This window comes from Coregonus clupeaformis, unplaced genomic scaffold (assembly GCF_020615455.1).
Source record: "Coregonus clupeaformis isolate EN_2021a unplaced genomic scaffold, ASM2061545v1 scaf0005, whole genome shotgun sequence".
Taxonomy (NCBI): Eukaryota; Metazoa; Chordata; class Actinopteri; order Salmoniformes; family Salmonidae; genus Coregonus; species Coregonus clupeaformis.
In genome coordinates, this window is record NW_025533460.1 from 1,966,262 (window position 1) to 1,988,050 (window position 21,789).

General features: G+C 41.8%; 1 protein-coding gene across 2 annotated transcripts in view; it reads right to left on the reverse strand.

Annotated features, from left to right (window-relative positions):
- The window catches only part of LOC121577550 (retinoic acid receptor gamma-A-like), a 102,949-nt gene that overhangs the window by 38,852 nt on the left and 42,308 nt on the right, over positions 1-21,789 (reverse strand). Inside the window, exon 1 of one of the 2 annotated variants that reach the window (XM_041891254.1) lies at positions 5,003-5,653. The exons of the other annotated variant lie outside the window; for it this stretch is intronic. Coding sequence (XP_041747188.1) covers positions 5,003-5,141 — 139 coding nt within the window. The 5' untranslated portion in view covers positions 5,142-5,653. Of the gene's footprint in view, positions 1-5,002; positions 5,654-21,789 lie in introns of those variants that run through there. 2 annotated transcript variants of the gene reach the window in all.

Genomic DNA, 21,789 nt, shown 5'->3' on the forward strand with positions numbered 1-21,789 from the left:
CAACCAAAGATTTCAAGACTAAAGACTGGTTTATACTACAGGTTTTTATGTTATTCAGACGAGAGTGCTCTGGATAAGAGCGTCTGCTAAATTACTAAAATGTAAATGTAAAATGTAGATAGCCAGAGCGAATTTACCAGCTACGTTTATCGACAGTTGTCGCAGTGACATCATGAACATTCTATTGAAATGATTGCTTGCATAGTGGAGTCTTTGTTTAGACATGTTGCTAGCTAGCTAAATAATGAAACATGATCCCAACTCATAACATTACTACCCTGCATGAATCTGCAGGTAGCTAACCAACCAGGTTCAATGTTAGCTAGCTGACATTAGGCTATAACTAACAATGCAAATGGATCTGCGATACGAATAATATTGCTACACAGATCATACACATAACGTTAGCTAGCGAGCCAGCCAGCTAACGTTAGCTAGCTACCTAACAGTACGCTTTAACTTGAAATGAAAACGACTTTTGGACAAAATTTGAAACGTGTAATATCTGAAAATGTAGCTAGCTAGACTATTTTACGCATATACATGGATGGATGCTTCTCCCTGTCAAGAATGCCATGGTTGCCCTTAGTTTGTAGATGTAATCCAGAGGCAGGTGTTTTATACAGCCTTCTGTGTGTTCTCTTTTCGACTCCCTCTGCATATTTGCAATCAAAGGCCAGCATTTTCTCCATCTCCTTAGCTATCATACTCTAATTCTACCAGACCTTCCACTGATTTCAAAACTCGGTCCTCCAGAAAGTGGAGAGCAACACTTTGATATCTTTAAAAAAAGCAGATTTAGAAATACAAAATACTGACCAGCTCATGTTATAGACAGAAGCGTGCTACATGGCAGACCAATCTGAACATCTCTCGGCATGTCCAGCCCATCTATTATCTCAGCCAATCATGGCTAGCGGGAAGGTTCCTGTCTTTTTCCATGGGTAAACCAACTAGGCTCATAATTTAACAATTTTATTCGTATTTACAGATGGCATGCAAGTTTGTTATTAAGGCACATGAAAGTTCACATGTTCCAGAAGGCATTTCTATTTAAAAAAATAAAGTTTACGTTCAAATGGCTCTCCTGTGAAGTAGTGTCGCGCGACATACGGCTAGTTTCCTGAAACGAGTCACAAATAATGTGGCTATATGACCATCAAGGCGGTTTTGTATAAGACATCAAGGGGAGAGAGGGGAGAATCAGAGAGAGTCAGGCGATCACTCACAGAGAAGACATGCTGGTGTATTCTCTGCTGAATGGATGAAACCACCTGAGTACAGAAGAAGTGATGGAATTGTAGGGGGTAAATCTTAATCCCTGATCAAACCCCCATGCCTCCGCCTTCACTCCTCTTTCATCTCTCTCTTCTCACTGCCACATCACCGCAGGCTGTTTAATCTCTTAATTGAGCCTTTTGTTATTATAATTGAATAATTAAAGGCCTTCATTAAAGGCAAACAAATGATGTCGACGGATTCTGACAAGACACAAGACCCGGCTGTATGCATGATTCAGTGAGACAGATACACACACAGCAGCAAACTCATAAGCACTCAAAATAATGGTATGTAAAAGTGTTGCTTCAGTGTAAGTGTTGCTTCTGTCTCTCTCCTCACCCCAAACTGGGCTTGAACCAGGGAACCTCTGAACACACTGACAACTGCCTCCCACGAAGCATCGTTACCTATCGCTCCAAAAAAGTCACGGCTCTTGCAGAGCAAGGGAAACAATTACTTCAAGGACTCAGAGCGAGTGACATCACCTACTAGCGCGCACCGCTAGCTAGCCATTTCACACCAGTTACACTTCTTTGGTGTTGCTTTCATCATTGTACAATACTGTGCCTACTTTATATTCAGTAGTGTTTAAAATGATCCCTTTCTCTTTCTTTATTAGAAAGCCCACCAGTTTGCAAAGAGGGACACACGCACACACACACACACACACACACACACACACACACACACACACACACACACACACACACACACACACACACACACACACACACACACACACACACACACACACACACACACACACACACACACACACACACATAGGTCCTGTCTTTGGCCTGTCTGTGCTCTCTCCATAACCTCTGACATTGAAACAAAGGGAGGCAGAGAGGTCTTGAACTCCCACATATAAACAACAGAAAACAGGAAAGCTAGCCACACACACACACAGACACACACACATCCCAGGGCCCCCTGAATGCCTATCCCAGATTATGAGAATTTAGAGAAGTAACATGATCAAGTTCCACACTGTGACAGAGACTCTATTCCAATCTACCCCCTGGATGGATCCTCCACACACAGGTTGGCTGTGTTGATACTAGTGCTGATACTTTGTGCTCTCCTTTAGGCCAAATGTTCTACTCTGCTGGTGTCATATGAGAAAGACCTACAGCCTTCAGAATATTTACGTTATCAAATTCGATAAAACACAATGCTGTGTGTCAGCGTAATAGAGCTGAATATGAGCTTTGGTTGTGTTTTTGTGCAAAAGTGATGGCCTCGTTCGTTGTTAACAAGCCTCTCATCTATCATTGACCTCATTTTTGTCAATGCCAAACAATGACACATTATAGTTCACCATCCGAGGGCAATCAACTCAAACATCAAGACCCACTGATTTTAGCATTTGAATGAGTGCTTACTGCTTACTATGCTATCCTACTCCCTAAACGTGATTTTAGTCCAACCTTTCCATGTTTGGCAAAGTGAGGATGTCATAGCCAGCTCATCCATCTGAAAGGGCAACAATGAGGGCTAACCGGTGTGAATATAGTGGGGGAATTACACCTCTTCAAAAGTTATTGGGAACAGAGGATTGAAACAGAACACCGGTCTAAAGAAAAACACTCAACGCTCTAGCTCTCTCTCTCTTCTCTTTCCACCACCAGGGCCATCCACACCAAACTCGACACCTATCAAAGGACATTTTTGTAGTCTATATCCTGTGTTCTCCTTCTCTCTCAAACTCCCTAACAACAGATACTATTTTGTGAAGACAACCAAATGTTGTAGACTACGATAAGAGACAATTAGTTTATATTCAGAACTTAATTAGCTCAAATTGTTAGTGGAAAAATAAATATTGTTCTCTTCAACTAAAAAGTGTTGTGATGGCCACTCTGCACATTTGCGCAAACATAAATGTAATTACACTGTAATAAGGACACTATAGGACCTAACGTGTTGCCAAAGGAATGCCCATAGTTTCGATGTTGAAGTATAGGCTAATTGTATAGTATGTAGTATGTTGTTGTTCTGTCCCTTCAGAAGTTGGCGATTGTATTTAGCGAGTTGAGACCGGCTGTGGCCTTGCTCGCCTTGACAGCTCATCCGTCTTCATTTAAGGGAAACACTGTGGGGCTGACAGCGCATGAAACCCCAGTGTCTTCACGATTAATTAAAATATATAGGTCTTTCACCTGGAAGAACTGAAACTAACCAGCACACAGTGTAGCCTACTGCCATGAAGTTGAATTTGCCTTTATTAAACCTAAACAAAAGGCGCTAAGGAGTAAAGCCTTGCATAAAAGTTTGTAGGCCAACTGGATAAAATTGATAATCTCTAATCATTTTCCCTGTCTTTTCACGCAGCCTGGTCTCATAGACTAGACGTAACATAGTAAATGTAAATCCGGGGCACTCAAATTAGTATGATATGTTACATTTGGTATGGTATGGTTACATAAGACAAAAGGTTACTTGAGGCCAGGGGTGAAAGTAAGGCGGTGTGGTCCGGTACGGCGTCCCAGCAAAATAAATAGTGGTGGTACGCTGTACCGGTAAAACATGAGCCAATCACAATAATTAAAACGTCAGGACAACTGTAGGCTATTACACCACTTTTTATCATTACCGCATGTCAGAGGCATAGCCATGGGAAGTATGGGAGCGGAGGGTGCTGCAGCACCCCCTCAAAAATGTGTAACATATTGTACAAATGGAAATTCAGAAAATATCATACCCATTTTTATTTGTAACATATTATACGGAATGGATGATTGATATCCACAAATTAATACATACCATATGAAATGTAACATATCATACTAATTGGAGTGTCCTGGATTTACATTTACTATGTTACTGTGCGTCTAGGTTGGAACACGTTATTTTAGCTCAATGGCAAGGCCCCCTCATCTTTCATATTCAAATGAGCATGCCAGAAACTCCATGTGTCCAGAGCCAGAGTATTATATGAAATAGAGTGGTCAGGGTAGATAGGCTACATCTCACACCCATTCTCTTTCACTCTATCTCACTCAAACAGGCATTATGTGTGTTAGCAAAGAGCAAAGCCTCCAGGAAGAGAGAGAGAGTCCTGTTGTACACCAAGGCCTCAGTTGTTACTGGGTAAAGCTGTACTGTCCTACTTACTCATGCATCTATTACTATTTCATTAACAGTTTTTCCCTCAAATTAACCTTAAAGTTAAATGATAATTATGTTTTTAAGTAGTTATTCGCATTGCATCAGTTACCCAGATCTCTACTGAAATGTGTCATAGGCTTTCATCAATAGGCCTCTTGTGATCCCTTTTAAGGATACATTTTCATTTTGACTTTGGTTGTTAGATTCTAAACACCTCACAAGGTCAGAGGGCCCATATTGTGAGAGAAAGCTAAATCATTCATCTGAAGTCATTCAGAAAGAAAACAAACATGATGATGAATAAATACACAGTCACACACACTAAGCACATAAACAAACAAACTGGAGGGTGAGAATGGGCACAGAGAATCCGATGGAATCTGGCTCTTCCTGTGGAGAGAGCTCTATGATAACAATACCAGCACTCTGATAAGGACACACACACACACTGAGATAGTCGCTCTTTCCGGATGATTACAATAACACCACCAGTCTAATGAGTAAAAATCCTGGCCCTGCACAAACACACACAAACACAACACACACACAGTCAAGCTTTTCCAGTCTGATGAGTCAAGTGAGGAGACAGAGCAAACACGTCACTTACACTGAACACTGGCCATCCCAGCCCAGGCAAAGGGGTCCAGACCAGGGAAGAAGGGGGTGGCCTTGCCCAACATGCAAGACCCCTGAGTGGACACGTCGAAGAGTGGCCGGGGGGCCAGAGCCTCCATACAGTCAAACATGCTCCTCTCTCTAGCTCCACACACACAATAGTTTGACCAGCAACCACAACAGTCTTCCTCGGCTGTGGTTATTCAGCTGAGCTCAGCTAGCAGTGACGTCTCAGAGGAATTTCCACCCAGAACAAAACAAGAGCAGCTCAGAGCAGGACTGGCTCTCCAGGCTTGTGGTTGTTGTCGGAGGGGACTTCTGTCACTCCGAGCCCCAGTCAGGGTGAGCCTTGTCCAGTTGCTGTTTGTCTGTTTCAACCCCTGCTTGGTTCCACTCTGATAAAGTCCTTGACTGCCTTCTCCCTCTCTCCCTCTCTCCCTCTCTCCCTCTCTCCCTCTCTCCCTCTCTCTCTCTCTGTGTGTGTGTGTGTTGGTCTTGGAGTGGAACAGCTTTCTTTCCAGACTGCTTCCCACACTCTCACACACAGTTGTCAGTCTCTCGGGCTCTCTCTCCCCTCTCTTTCGCTGCTGTAACTGATCTAAACACCCCCTTCTCCTCAGCTCTCTGGGCTTCTCACACACAGCCAGTGACACTGTGGAGCGAACCAACGGCCTGTTCTCTCAGCAGAGATGGGGGAGGAAGAGAGGGGAGGAGGGGGTGAAGGAGGGAGGGACCTAGAGAGCCGGGGGCGGGCTCTAGGAGTCTGGTTGGTCACAAACTTTCTCTTGCTCCTATTTTCTCTATCGGCTTTCCCGGCGTCTTTCCTCCTCATATTTCATATTTTACAAATGAAAACAAACTCTGCCTCCCTCTCTTTTTTCTCTTTCTCTCAGCCCCTCTCCTTTCACACCTTTCTCAATTGAAAAGCAATGCCCCCCAGCTCCCTCCCACACAGACTTGAGGCTCCACCGTTCATCTCAAGGGTTCAAACAACAAAGGCATTAATGTGTCCCCAATGCCACTTCATAGTGTCCCAAAGGGAGGGCACATGTATTGAGTCAACACACAATGTTAAGACAAGAGTGCCATCCTATTGTAAATTAATGCTCAGACTGATTGTACCACACTGTTTGCTTGCATTTAGTGACAGATGGATCATTTCTGATAGTCACTGTATGTAGGGTGAGGGTTTAAGTCAGAGGCACCACAGAGACCTCAGAGGGCATTGCCATGGGGAGGAAACCACACACACAGTTGAACCAGAAAGGGGTTTTAATTAATTACACGTGCAATCACACAGTATTGTGCAACTTTCCCAAGCAAGTGGATTATGCAACAACTGCCCATGATGACTATAGCTTACTGTCATTTTAAGGGGGCAATCTGATATCTACTTCCTAATTTCTATATCATGCTTTTCCTCTTTGTTCTCTGGATGACAATCATACACTTTTCCATCCTTCCCATCTCTCCCCTCTCTTTTACACACACACACACACACACACACACACACACACACACACACACACACACACACACACACACTTTTGTCATTTAGCAGACACTCTTATCCAGAGTGACTTACAGGAGCAATTAGGGTTAAGTGCCTTGCTCAAGGGCACATGAACAGATTTTTCACCAAGTCAGCTCTAGGATTTGAACCAGTGATCTTTCGGTTATTGGCCCAACGCTCTTAACCGCTAGGCTACACACACACAGTCTTATTCTCCCTTACCTCTCTCTTTGTTTTCTCCTCACTCTCTCATTCTACCCTTACCCTCCTTAATTATGTCCTGCTTTTATTGGAATGAATCTCAGGTCACATTATTGCTGCCCATACTAGAACACACTGTATCGTTCACTTTTCCTCTCTGATTACCGACTTCAAACACAAAAAAGGGTTTGACCAAACACATCAAAAACCACAGCAGCAACGTAGACTAAACTGCTACTGACAAAGTTTCAACCACTGACCCTAATAGACATGCTTATAGAGCCTTGATGTGTTAAAGAGAGGGAAAGTCATTTTTACTGATACAGAAGTTATTTCATAACATGTTAAGAGAGGAGCATGTTCCATAAATCAACACAAGCATGTTGTCAGCTGTGTGTACAGTATGTTCTCCAGTCAATCTATAATTCTCCCTCCCTCCCTCTCTCCCCCTCCCTCTCTCCCCCCTCTCTTCCTCCCTCTCCCCTTCTCTCGCTGTTTCTCTCACTCCTGTGGGTTTGTGTTTTCACCTCTCAGATTCACTCTTTCCACTTCATCTGGCTTGTGTTGCTTTTCTAATTCAATTTATTCAATTCAGTTAAAATCAATTCAGTTGGTTTGACCAGCCCTGGGGTTATTGGCTACTTCAGCCACATTAAAACCACACTTTCTCCCGCAAGCCAACTTAACTCTGGTGCCGTGACTTTGGATACTTCATACGCTCTTTATATGGTTAACTCCGCCGCACCAACAACCCCCCCGCCCCGCCCCTTCTCCCTTTCCTTCCCTCGTTCAAGAGAGATGAACTCTGGAAGAAACCCCCACTGGGGAACTAACTCCCCCCTCCAGACTTATCCTGCCCTTCTCCTCCCTCCCTCCCTGGTTTCTGTTCATTCCCTGGCTCACTTTTCGTCCGATCTCTCTGTTTTTACATTTAGTTTCTCATTATCTGATTAGATTTTGCCTTTCTGTATAACCACAGGTTTACTGTTATGTCAATATTCTCACCACTCTGTTTATGTACTGTTGCATTTTTTCTCTCTATTATTCTTACTCTCTTACTCCTCCTCTCTTTTTCTCTGTTGTCCCTCATTTATCTCACTATGGAACAATAGTAAAACCTATTTTCGTGATGCTATGGCCTCTTTTTGCCTTTTCAGCTTTGCTTTGTTCATGTAAGCATTCCCCTATGTGTCCCCCTCAAAACTTTTCCCTCGCTCAGTCTCAACATTTCTACCTGTCTTTCAACACGCAGGCACACACACACACACACACACACTTGTCTGTGATACAGTAGGGAGCGTAGCTGCAAAATCTCAGCCTGGTCTGTTCTCTCCACACCTTGAGACAATTACAGCCCCCCTCCCCCCTACCCCCTCAACCATCCCACCCCTACAGCCCCCTGGCCCAGGACTGAGGAAAAAGAAACAGAAACGAAAGAGGGAATGCAGACAGGAAAAGGGTGGCCCATTCCCACTCTCTCTGTTTCTTTCTTTCTGTTTCTTTCTCTCTCTTTCTCTCTCTCCAACAATTTTTCAAACACACACACACACACTCACGCTCACACACACATACACACACACACACACACACACACACACATAGTACACATAGTACACACAGTCACATTCCAGCGCTTCACAGGGCATTTCAGTATCTGGTTTCTCAGCTATTCATCCTGCTGTCATTTCTGACACAAACACACACAGGCCAGAACAATGGTCTCTCAGTCTGTCATAACACCAGCACTAACAGCCTGGGCACAAGTCACAATGTGTTCATCAATAAGGCTGCAGTCATAATTATGATCGCAATTACGGGACTAGGGAACTTTTGTCTGCATTTTGTGTGGCATTTGCTTGTGTTGGAATGCACAGCCTTCAGTTCCTTTGAGAGCAAGCTGGCAGTGGTGTGTGTGTGTGTGGACATGCTGAAACTGAGTGCATGTGATGACAGAGACACAGAACACCACACAAGCCCTCCCCACCACACAAGCCCTCCGCTACACACATACGCACACACACCCAAGTCGAGGCCCGACACTTAAACATTACAGAGAACAATGTGTGACTAGCTCAAAATGGGTGTATATTGTGTTGTGAGAATAGAACAGGCCTAAAGCATTTGCTCATCAGTCCAAGCCTGTGTATCAGACTGTGGATCATTCTAAATGAGAAAGCTTATAGTCATCTTGACATTGGAGCAAGAAATAACACAGTCTGAGGATGATGGACAAAGCCAGGAAGAGCTTTGGATCAGGAAGAGATCAGCACAGGCGTACAACAGTGCAAATTGGAGCGCCTATGCTCCGCCCTCCTCTTCGGACTGCAACCACTCACTGAACTCCATTGGACCACCTCGCTCTCAAGACCCCACTGATTTTCATTGGTTTGTGTCCATCTCTTGTCAAAGGGTCCTTTATCTTCATCTGTCATCATGCAAAGTCGCCCACGCTCCCCGTGCGGCCTCTCTGTACATTTGTTTTGATTTTGTGCCTTACTCAAGTTTCTCTTCTAAACAACTACATTTAAAAATGAATACAAATAACAATTAGTGTTTTCTTCAGAGAGAATGGACTCGTTCTCTGATTTCTGTGTATTTCGTCTTGTTGTGCATCCTGTTCTGTTGAAGTAGCCTATGTTCCATAGTTGCCACTTGCTATGGCGCCGTGAGTAAGCCTAGGCAGAGGTCTGTACATATTTTTTTTTTGTGGCACCAATGTTTTGTTGTTGTTGATTACAATGACTCTTTATTGCATATATCTGGTGTTTTTGAGCCACCCCACTGGGCACAGATGTAAATTCAAAGTCTAATCCACAGTTGGTTCAATTTAATTTTATTGAAATTACCTGAAACAACTTTGATTCAACCAATGTGTTCCCAGTGGGACGGATTTGCAGATTGACTAACAGGTTAACTATTTAGCTAGCTGGCTAATGTTTTTGTTTGAAAAAATGCATCTGGACACAGTACCACATTTTTGTTTAATAATAATAATAATAATACATGTATTTTATATAGCGCTTTTCATTACAAACAAGAATCTCAAAGTCACTTTGAAAACAAAAACAAATGTAGGGATCAGGCAGTTCAGAAAGGCAGTCAGTAGCAGTAGCAGTAGCTTGAGTGGAGGGAGCATCGATGATACAGACAGGCAGGGAGAAATCGTCAGTCAGATACTGGTAGACAGGCCTGGAGCTCTTCATCACGCACCTCGTCTCCTCCTCCGTAAGTAGGCTGGATCATCCACAATCAAAGTGTAACACCCACCTAGAAATTATGTAATGTAGCTAGGTAGCCAATATGTGATGTGCAGCTGGCATCGAATGTTGCTAGCTAGCTAGCTAGCAAGATGTTGAAGAATTTAATTCACCCTGCAAAAATGAATGAAGGATCCAGCTATGGTGGTAAGTCGTGAAATGTCTGACTACTGCAGTACTGCTTGTCCATGTACTAGTGTAGTGTATTGACAATATGATGGTGTTAAATGTTTTTAAATGGAACTGAAAGAATGTTGATTTTTGGTATCAAGAGGGAAGGTTTTAGCGTGACGCCACATATGACAGACAGGAAGTGGGTTGTAAGATACGGGGATTGAACAGTAGAGGGAGCCATTCAACTCTTGGAAGGCTATATAAAGGGGGGAAGAACGGCGGAGAGTTAGAACGTAGTAAGATTTATTTGGGACTAGTTCTCCGGACAACGTGGGTCTGTACTTATGCTGTAACTCGTGGTATTAATAAAAGTCTCTAAAACACGATACAGCCTAAGGGGATTCTTTGATCGACAGCAATACCCAACAGCATTCGACGCGATACCACAAATGGAGGTCCTACCGAGATTCTGATTGCATTGTGCTGTTTCCTGCCTGAGACGCGAGGTGACTACTGTCCAAGCCGGCTAAAGGTGAGATTACTCACAAAATTTGGGCATTAGTGATTTCGTTGATTGGGGAGAGGACAGTGAAGGTGTACAGATTAAAAATACTTGGATCGTTGTTGATGTGGGGTGTTGCGGTCGATTACGGGTCTTTAAAAATATTCTAAAATATATTTCATTGGTAACGGGTGGCAATGACAAATTTAGAGCAAAAGGAATGATACGTTTATATTTCATTGGTAACGATAGGAATGATAGGTTTATAGGTTTATATTTCATTGGTAACGATAGACAATGATAGGTTTATAGGTTTATATTTCATTGGTAATGATAGACAATGATAGGTTGATAGGTTTATATTTCATTGGTAACGATAGACAATGATAGGTTGAAGCGCAGGATGTGTGATTGTGTAGTAGGCCGCAGTTAGCTAGAGGCTAAGGCTAATGCTTGATTGTTTCAGGCCACGTGGTACATCGTTGCTAAGGCTAATTTTTTTTAATGCTAAAGTGTGAATCATGCTACATTCTACATAGTGGCTAAGGTAAATGCTAATGCTAATTGTGTTGTGTGCTACATGCTAACGTATCCTTGGAGGTCCATTGCGATGGATTCAAGCCTCTTAAATTTGTTTGCATTTGGGTGGAATTCAGAGTTCTACGCAAATGTAAGGTCTGTTGTGTAATTGTCTGATTGTAAGTGTAAAATAGAGAAACTGAGGTAGGATGCTGGCGTTCTATTGGCGTTCTATTGTGTGGTAAGCATGGGCTTGAATGGATGTGCGCCTGGGCTTGATTTTACAGGGCTAAAACTACGACATGCGGTCGCGCTGAGCCTACAAAACAAAATGGTGGCTTTGGGGTTTCCTTGCAGGGGTTTAATAGCTACCAAGAAGGAAAGGGGGACACGAATCTTTTAAAATCGTTAAAGTAACTGTTATTTGAACGTTAAACTATTTGTTGAGATGTAGTAAATGTATAAATTAAATATATGTTGACGAAGTATAATGCATTGAATTGAATGACGGATTAAAATAAAATTAAAATGTTTTGAGCGATCTATTTATTCCTGGGTTCAGTTTGGTAGCAAATATGAGTGGGGAATATTGAATGTGAATAACTTGGTTAAGTGTAAACTTTAAATGCTTGTCTGTATTGTTTTCTTCCCTTGTTATATGAGGCTATAGAACGGAGCAAAGGAGAGAGAGGGGGGCTAACGTGTGCGTGACGTGACGTGACAAGGTGTGACGCAGGCAGAGGATCATTCAAAATCAGGCTAGTGCTTTTTTGTCTACAAAATCTTTCCCTAGGATGTTGGATGCAATGACACTCTCTTAGACGCTTGGCAACGGACTGATCAGTGAATAAAAGTTACAGTTTTGGGTCTCTGTGCATTACTGGGCCTGACTGGAGGGTTCGGTTGGAAAGCAGGTACTGACATTATTCTGTGATATTGAAATATTTGGGTTCATATTAAACAATGGAATTTATTGGTGTGGTATTGTTGTAGATTGGAAGTCCTTTATTCTGTGATATTAAAATACTTGGGTGCATATTAAACAATGGAATTTATTGGGGTGATAATGTTGTAGATTGGAATTCCATGTTGTTTGGATTACTGTGGAGTTGACTACTGGTATTCACTTTCCGGAGGGGTTAAGGTAAGTGGGCCATTAATTGATTAATTGGTAAAATAGGTGTAAAAGTAAAAGTTGGTCTTAATTATTCATAATTATTCATAGGTTTTAATTGAAATTTTAATTGATTTTTTAAATGATATTTCTGATTGATATTTTTATTTTTTGAATAATTTAATTGATTTTTTTTTTTTTTTTTTTTTTTTTTTTTAAATAATAATATTTGATTAAAAAAAATTTTTTTGATTAAATTTTTTTTTTTTTATTGAGAATTAAATTTTTTATATTCATAATTTTTTTTTTTTTGAATTTTTTTTTAATTTTTATTATATATATTCATATTTTCCCCAAAAAAAAAAAAAAAAAAATAATAATAATTTTGTTTTCTCTCTCTGTTTTTTCTCGGGTTGTTTAGGTTATATTAATAATTAAAGGGGGAGAAGCCATAGGCTATATAGGCTAAAATAGAATAAAATTGTTCACAATAAAGGAATATAAAAGAGTACTTACAATGGGGAGAAAGGATAGCAAGGCTATCAAAGTTATTACACCGGTTAATATAGTGGAACATAGTAATCCTTTAGTTAAGGGTATTGCGACATTATCCGGCAAATGGAACAAACGTTGGCCTGACATTGAACAACCCTGGCCAGTGGAAGGGACTCTTAATCCGGATGTTATCAACATCATGAAAGTGCTTCTGTCGATTTACAAGGCAGATCAGAAGAAGGGACAACAAAAGGAACGACGTAAAGAGAAGAGACAAAGGGAGCTGGGTGTTCTTAAATTGTTTGAAGATGAAGGACAAAAACGGATGAAAGATACCAGCGACAAGGGAAGTAAAGGTATGGAGAAAAGGCTAAAGGAAGAGACGTCGACAGAGAAACTGAGGGTAGAGGTTGGTATACCTTTCTCACATACGGATTCGGCGAGAAGACCCCCACCTTATGAGAAGGAAGTCGAGCTTAGGGATGCTTATCCTCAGCTTCCAGTGATCCTCCAGCAGGGGGATTATTACATCAGAGATGAAGATGAACAAATAATAGAGAGAGGACAAGCAGAAACGACCATAAAAATGCATCCAAGCACCAAAGGTGGAAAGAAAACGAGAAGTCTGAAAACTAAGGGTGGTATGAGGTTAAGTAGGATGGAACTGGAGAAGGACGATGATGATCAGAGTGATTTAGAGGGGATCATGGGTGGATATGATCCGGTCATCAAACGGAGGTTGGCCAGAACGGAGAGAAGGGGTAAGGAAGGTTTGAAGAAGAAGGATACAAGATATTACAGTGCTGAGGAAGATTCGAAGAAGAAGGATACAATATATTCGAGTGCTGAGGGAAGCAAAGATGAAGACAGCGATAAAGAGAAGACTGAAGGTGCTGCGTATTCGAAAGGAGTTTATCCTGCAAAGACTGTCGCAGAAGAACTAGAAGGAGATATAGATCAATGCTTATCAGAACTGAAGAGTGCAAGGACTGCAGGAGAAGTAAGAGAGCTACAGGAAGAACTCCAGACGCTGACCATACGGAAGGAGAGACAGCTGAGAAGAGAATCTGAAAAAGATGAGACAAAATATGCATTAAGGTCAAGGAAAGATAGCACGAGCAAAATGGTACCAGTTATCATTCGAGGTCAAAACTTTGAATATAAGCCGTTGCAAAATACCGATATGTCGAACATACTTGAGAAGCTGCCTATTCTTCAGAATGGGGCTTATCCTTGGATTTCGAAATTGGAAGAAATTACGGTGGGAACACAGTCTGCCATAGGAGACGTTAAAAGACTGTTGGCTAATCTCATTGGGATTCCAGATATGGAAGAAGTCTTCCAGAGGGCTGGACTCATGAGATATGTTGGGACGGCAGTGAACGATCCTGAATTGTTGGCTGCAAGTAGGAATCGTCTGTGGAGAGCATTGAAAGATACATTTCCAACAAATGTGCATCCTGATAATATTCTGATTGACCCACTAGGACAACAAGAAAATCCGAGAGCCTATGTGTCAAGAGTTCATCAAGTATGGAGAAATATTACTGGAAATGATCCAGATGTGAGTCAAATTGAGCAGTCAATTTTGAGAGCTAAACTGCAAATGGGACTGCCCGCCCCAGTAAGAAACAAACTGGCAGAAGTGGTTGGACTTGGAAGCATGACAAAAGGTGTCTATACAGATCACATAGCTCATCAAGTGGATCTGTACAGGAAGAAGGAACTCAACCAGAAAGAGCAGGACGAAGAAACTCTTAGAAAACTCAATCAACTACAACTGGGGGAGAATAAAAAGGATAAGAAACAAGCTGTGGTGATGCAGAGTCAGTATGCACCAAACCAACAATCACTGCCACAGCTTCAACCAGACCAGTTCCAACCGCAAGTGTATCAGTCACCAAGGACGGCACCAGTTGATTCATATTCACAGCCAATTTCTGGACAGACACAAAATTGGAGAGGAAGAGGACGAGAAGGCTTTGAAGAAAGAGGAAGGTTTCAGCCACACTTCCAGCAATCTCAAGATGTGTGTTATAATTGTGGACAGGATGGTCACTATTCCAGGCACTGCAATTGGTCAGGAGGAAACATCAGAGGGAATTTCAGAGGAAGATACAGGGGCCAGTCAAAATCATCTAGAGGACCGGTGAACCCCTACAGGGGTCCGGAGCCAGGATTCTAGAGGTGCCTAGATGATTCGAAAGGGGGGTGTCAGCTGGTAGCGTCAGGATCAGAAAAAGATCCAACAATTGAGGTGAAAATAAACAATCGACCATTGGAAGTGATGGCGGATAGCGGAGCAGCGTTCACCTGTGTTCGACCTGAAGATGCTACACATCTCCCTATGTCCAATCAACTTGTTAGGACAATCGGATTTGAGGGAGTAAAACAGCTGATTCCTCTTACGGAACCAATTGAGCTCTGCTATAAAGATCAGAAAATTACAATACCCATACTGGTATCAGAACATACACCTGTGGCATTATTGGGAAGAGATGCATTGTGTAAGTTGAACTGTACAATCAGATGTACACCAGACGGCTGTCTGATAGAAATGCCAAAGGAAAGGGTTTACCAATTGTCGATGATGACGGAGATGGATTCGTCTTCAGTATTCTGGATTGGAAATCTTAGTGAAGATTTTATGAAGCAGGCTAAGATATGGGACAGATTTATTGTTGCAAATATGCCGGATGCGAAGCTTCCGGAATATCCATTCCATTGTACGCTCAAATATTTCAAGAATGCTGCTCAATCACACTCAGAGGAATGGTTGAGTCATCAACCGAAGAATGTTCAACTTAGCTCAAGTTGCATTATTTTAGGACCACAAGGAGCAGCTATGAAGATAAACACAGACGATTATCTGAATAGAGAATTTGATATTGAGAAGAGTGTGCCACATGTTACCTTGTTGGTTTCGGAAGGCTATGAGCAAAAGCAAATAGGAGAAATGATGACAGAAGCAGAGAAACTTTGTTTCAGACCAATGAAAGACAATTTGGCGATCTGGAGAAGTGAAGATCAACAATTTCTTAAAATAATGATTTCGGCTCAAGGACAAGGAGAGCCACAGGCTGTAGGAATGACACATGAATCTATTTACCATATGAAAAATTGATTCAGATCCTATGAAAGAGGAGATGTTGCAACAAGTTCCAGAAGGGTTGTGGTCTCAACATAGTACTGATATTGGACTTGTGAAATCAGCCCAACCTGTGAAGGTTGAACTTCGACCAGGAGCCAAACCTCCATGGAAAAATCAGTATCCATTGAAAGAGGAAGCAATCAAAGGAATTGAACCACAAATTGATGGACTTTCGACAGCAGGGGTTTTAAAGACAACAAAAAACCCTCGGAGTAACACGCCTTTGTGGCCTGTAAAAAAACCAGATGGAAGTTATCGTGTAGCTCATGATTTGAGAGCAGTAAATGAGATAGTGATTGACTTTCCAGCAGAAGTGCCAGATCCTCATACCTTGTTAGCTCAAGTTCCTCCGGATGCGACACATTTTACAGTACTGGACTTATGTGGAGCATTTTTCAGTGTTCCACTTAGTGTAGAGAGTCAGGATTTATTTGGGTTCACCTATAAGGGACAGTTCTATGAGTACAATAGAATGCCACAGGGATACCGGCATTCGCCGCATATCTTCAATAAAGTACTGAAGGAAGATTTGGTAGGGATAGATCAGATATTGCAGAGCACTGTCATTCAGTACGTGGATGATATAATGGTTTGCTCACAAAATAAGGAAACATGTCATAGGGACTCAATTAAATTACTACAGGTATTGGCAGAAAAGGGACACAAGGTGTCACAGAAAAAGTTGCAATATTGTCAGGAGAAAGTTGTATATTTAGGTCAAAACATAACTCATGGCCACAGAAACATTTCGGACAAGCAGGTGGAAACTATTCGTAAGGCTCCAAAACCTAGAACAGTCAGAGAAATGATGACATTTCTGGGTATTGCTGGTTATTCCTCAGCTTGGGTAGAGGATTATACTAGTTTGATGGCTCCATTGAGGGCTATGGTGAGGGGTACTGAGAGTGGTCAACTCCATAGCAATCTTTCCTGGACACAGGAAGGCCATGTGGCATTTGAAACGATCAAACAGAGGTTGCAGGAGGCACCTGCACTTGCACTACCAGATTACTCGAAGAACTTTTTGCTATATGTGTCTACTTCTACTGGAGGTAAATATGCGTGTGCGGTTCTTTGTCAACCGACAGGCATGGGGACGAATCCTCAGCCTATTTCCTACTACTCTACTGCTTATTCAGAGGTAGAACTAGGGTTACCACTGTGCTACAGAGCAATGGTTGGGGTATATTCAATGTATGACAAAGCATCATCGGTCACGATGGGCTACCCCGTGACAATTCTTACTCATCATAGTCTCAGAAATCTTCTGAACTATGGGAAGTATACATTGACTATGCCTAGGCTCAGAGACTATCATAGACTCTTAGAGCAGGAGGATGTCACCCTTGTGAGATGTGATACAGTAAATCCAGCCGAGAGTTTACCAACTTCCGAGGATGGTGAGCCACATGATTGTGTCCAAGAAGCAGAGAGATATTCGAGGCTTCGATCAGATTTACAAGCCTTTCCATTACGTGAGGCAGACCTGGAGTATTGGACTGATGGGTCTTGCTATCGGGTGGGAGATAAATTATGTGCTGGTTATGCAGTAGTTAGAGGCAGAGGGACGGGATTTGTTGTTGAAAAGGCTGAAGTAATACCACAGCCTGCGTCTGCACAACTTGCTGAACTTGTGGGGCTAACAGAAGCATGTTTGTTAGCAGAAGGAAAGCGAGTAACCATATACACTGATTCAGCATATGCACATAGTGTATGTCATTTGTTTGGGGCGGTATGGAAAGGTCGAGGGTTCAAGAAAACGGATGGTTCTCCGATACAACATCATGCACAAATAATGAAATTGTTGCATGCTATGATGAAGCCTACAGAGATAGCGATAGCTAAGTGTGCAGCTCACAAGACAGATATGTCCAGAGTGACACAAGGGAACAAAGCTGCTGATGAAGCTGCAAAAGCCGTCGCAGGAGCGGATAAATTGGGGAAAGTTTTGCTGGTCACTCATGTAGTGGACTTGGAAGACAAAATTACGCTTCGAGATGTAATTTTGATGCAAGAAGCCGCTTCTATGATCGACAAACAGCTATGGCTAGACCGAGGAGCGGTCAAAGATGCTACTGGTCTGTGGAGAAACCATGAGGGGTTGATAGTAGCGCCTCTAGACCTTTTAGGTCTGATGATTCAAGAAGCACATGGGTTAGCTCATGTTGCGAGGGGGGAGGTTCACAGAAAGATCACAAAGGAATATGGTTTTTGGGCTCCATATTTGTTTGAACAAATTGATTATTTGATAGGAAGATGCACTATCTGTCTTAAAAATAATGTTCGAAGAGGGATACCTGTTCATCCAGGTTACATTCCTACACCAAGGGGTCCTATGCGTGAGTTGGTCATTGACTTTGTTGATATGATACAACCAGTTGATGGGAAAAGATACATGTTGGTGGTTGTAGATAGATTTACACGATGGACGGAAGCTTGTCCAACCAAGCGTAAGGATGCTCAGTCGGTTGCCAAGTTCTTATGTAGAGAAGTCATAAGCAGGTGGGGATTACCCGATCGAATATCCTCAGACAATGGAAGAGAATTTGTGGATAAATCAGTAAAATTGATGTTGCAAAAATTGGGAATTAAGCAACGTCTTGGAGCAGTTTATCACCCACAAAGTCAGGGGATGTGTGAAAGAATGAATGGTGTCTTGAAAAATCGCATTGTGAAGATTTGTCAACATACAGGTCTAAACTGGATAGCGGCGCTTCCTTTAGCACTAATGGTGTGTCGCTCAAGTGAGTTACGTGATCTACGTATGACACCCCATGAGTTGGTAACCGGAAGAAGGATGCCAACGCCTTGTTTGCGAACAAGCGGAAAGGGTCCAAGCTTGGCCCTGTTGGAAGATGAAATGAGAGCGTACGTTACATATATGGCCAATTTTCATAAAAAGTTGTCCACATATGTTTCTGACAGGCAAAGACAAGAAGAGGTGCAGAAGGTGCCTGAGGAGGATAAAAGGAATACAGTACAACCGGGAGACAAAGTATTTGTAAAGGTATTCAGAAGGAAGTGGTATAACGAACGTCGTGAAGGACCATTTGAAGTGGTTCGTAGTACTGGAACAGCTGTCCAGGTTAAGGGGTCTCCTACGTGGTATCATTTGTCACATTGTGTTAAAGCGCCTACAGAAGAGGTGCCACGCGCAGAGAGAGAGGATGGAGATAGGGGAGAACAGGAAGAGGGAGAGACTGTCAATGTTGGGGTTAATGTTGATAATGGTAACACTTCTGATGATGCCAGAGATTACTATGCAGGGGATGGAAAGGAAAGGGGATTTGGGGAAATTGATTTTCAATACGTCCCAGAAGCAACAGGGAATATTTCAGTGGGATGTGAAGCAGCTGAGACCACCAAGGGCAACTCTGTTAAAGGAGAAGCTAGTGATTCGGTTGGACAAAATAGGCCTAGACCAGTTAGGAGAAAAGTCAGACCAAAACGTTACGAAAACTAGGAATGAAGTAACAACAATAACACCAACACGTCAGTCTGGTATAACAACAGTAGGAAGCAATTGAACTCTTTCAACATTGACAGTTGGTAAAGCCATAAATATATCGCATTCGATTACAAGGGATCCAATAGTGTCAGCACCAATGTTAGAACAAAAGACATTAACTAAATCAACTACTTTAATGGTAACTTTGGAAGGATTTGAGGGTACGACGGCAATAACAAATGTAGGAGGTATGATACCGACACCGACAACTTTTCTAAAAGTAAACGATGTAACAGAAATGACTCAGCAAATAGTGGTAGAGAACAATATAGGTTCATCTGAAATAGTACAGGATAATATAATGGAAGTACAGGAGGAGTTTTTTGGGGTCAATCTAACATCAGAAGATACATCTGATCAATATCGCTCGGTAGGGAAAAGAGACGCTAAATGGAAAGCATATGGATTTGATTCGGCTGTTTTGAAAATTAAAGATCAATGGGCAGGGAGAAATCTTTGGTTTCAGCAATTAACTCATGCTGTAAGATCAGTGAGGAATCTTGAGGGTCCATGTCTGTTGAGAATTCCAGCACCAGAGACGTGGGGTTCAATTTTACAGACGGTCGCGCAACCATTGTCGGGTGGGTGTCAGGCCTATGCGATGAGATGGCTGTTGTATCATCAACGAGCATTGACAGATAAAGACATGTCGTTGTCACAACATTTGTTTAAGCCTAGGTATAAGTGTTCTTGGTTAAGTGAATTTCCCTATGTGAATATGTTGGATGGTAAAGAAAGTGAGGTGACAGCGATCCCTGAAGCATTTGAGGTGAGGGCAGTGAGGGCTAAAAGTTGTGTTTGTTCTAATAATACAGATGAGGTAAATGGTATGTTCATGGGAATATCAGATTGTGATGATTATATGATGACTTTGGATAAACATGGACAAAAGGGGAAAGGTGACCAATATAATGTAACTTTTTATGCACCAGGTAGTAAGAAGGGCAGGACTTTGATGGTGAGAGATCAATTTTTCACTATGAATGTAACTATTGGGAATTTTAGAGATATTTGGTGGGTTTGTGGTGATAAAGCATATATATTCTTACCCTATGGATGGAAAGGATGTTGTTACATGTCAACGTTGAAGCTTCCATATGAGGTTTTCACAATTAAAAGAGGAGTAGCACCGAACACAGATCAATCTGAAACTACTGTTGAAAATAGGGTTAAAAGAGACATGGCTAAATTTACTAATCTGGAAGCCTACCATTGGAGAATAAGTCTGGGAGAGAAGTGGGGACTTGGTCTTTTTCCATGGTATGGTGTAACATTTTAGCAGATCATATTGATAATATTACATATACGTTGCAGGGCTTTGCGAATGAAACAATAAGAGGGTTTCACCTTCTGTCAAATACTCAAAGAAGTCACAGACTGACGTTGTTGAAACATGACATGGCTCTTGATTATATTTTGGCAAAACAAGGTGGATTATGTTTGGCTATGAATCTGACGGGGGATGATTGTTATACTTTGATCCCAGATAGTTCCGATAATATCACGAGTGTTATAGATGCCTTGAAGAATATAAGGGATGCATTTGGGAGATCTGAGAAAGCTGGATGGTCAGCGAAGTCTTGGTTGCAAGATCAGTTAGGCCCAATAGGAGCAGTGATGGTTCAGATTTTAGTCGCAGCTCTGATAGCGTTGTGTGTCATGTTTTGCTTTTGTACTTTGTTACTGACCTTTGCAAAAGCTATGATATTAAGATGGGTTGGTGTTGTGATGCCTGGAGACAACACTCAGATGCCGTTGTTGATTGTTCCTGATCTTGACGAAGATGGACGAGGGGATCTAGATGGACTACTGATGGATAAATATCCTTTTTGATTATTTGATCATTTTTCAATTTTGTTCAATATTAGTGTGATTTTTAGTATGATTTTATGAATCAAAGGGGGGAATGGGTTTATGTGATTCATGCATCATTGATATATCATTTTTAGATTCTTAGTGGATATTGATGTTTAATTTGAAAGTGTTTTTTGGAAAAGATACTGTTTGGTCTTTTTCTTTTCATTCCAGAAGCATTTGGGAGAACATGTGGAGATTGAAATACTCAAACAAAGACAATATGAAGGGACAATATGACTGGAGGAGATGAAACAAGGAGGGTGTGGCTGATTTCATCATCAACAATCCATTCATCCAAGTCAAGACTACGGGGAGATGAAGTGTAGTGGACTACATTCCAGTGTTTGCAATGAAATATAGACATGTGTAATACATAATTGTGTCATATTTTTAGGTATTAATTTTTGTAGAATGATGTTTGATGTTATTGAATACATGTGAGGATCTTAGATGTTTTTGTTTATTTCGGTGAATGCTTAGGGACAGAAAGTCTAGGTAGGGAGAGGTCCACTTTTGAGGTCCAATGGGTTGACCAGCCTTTAGAGTGG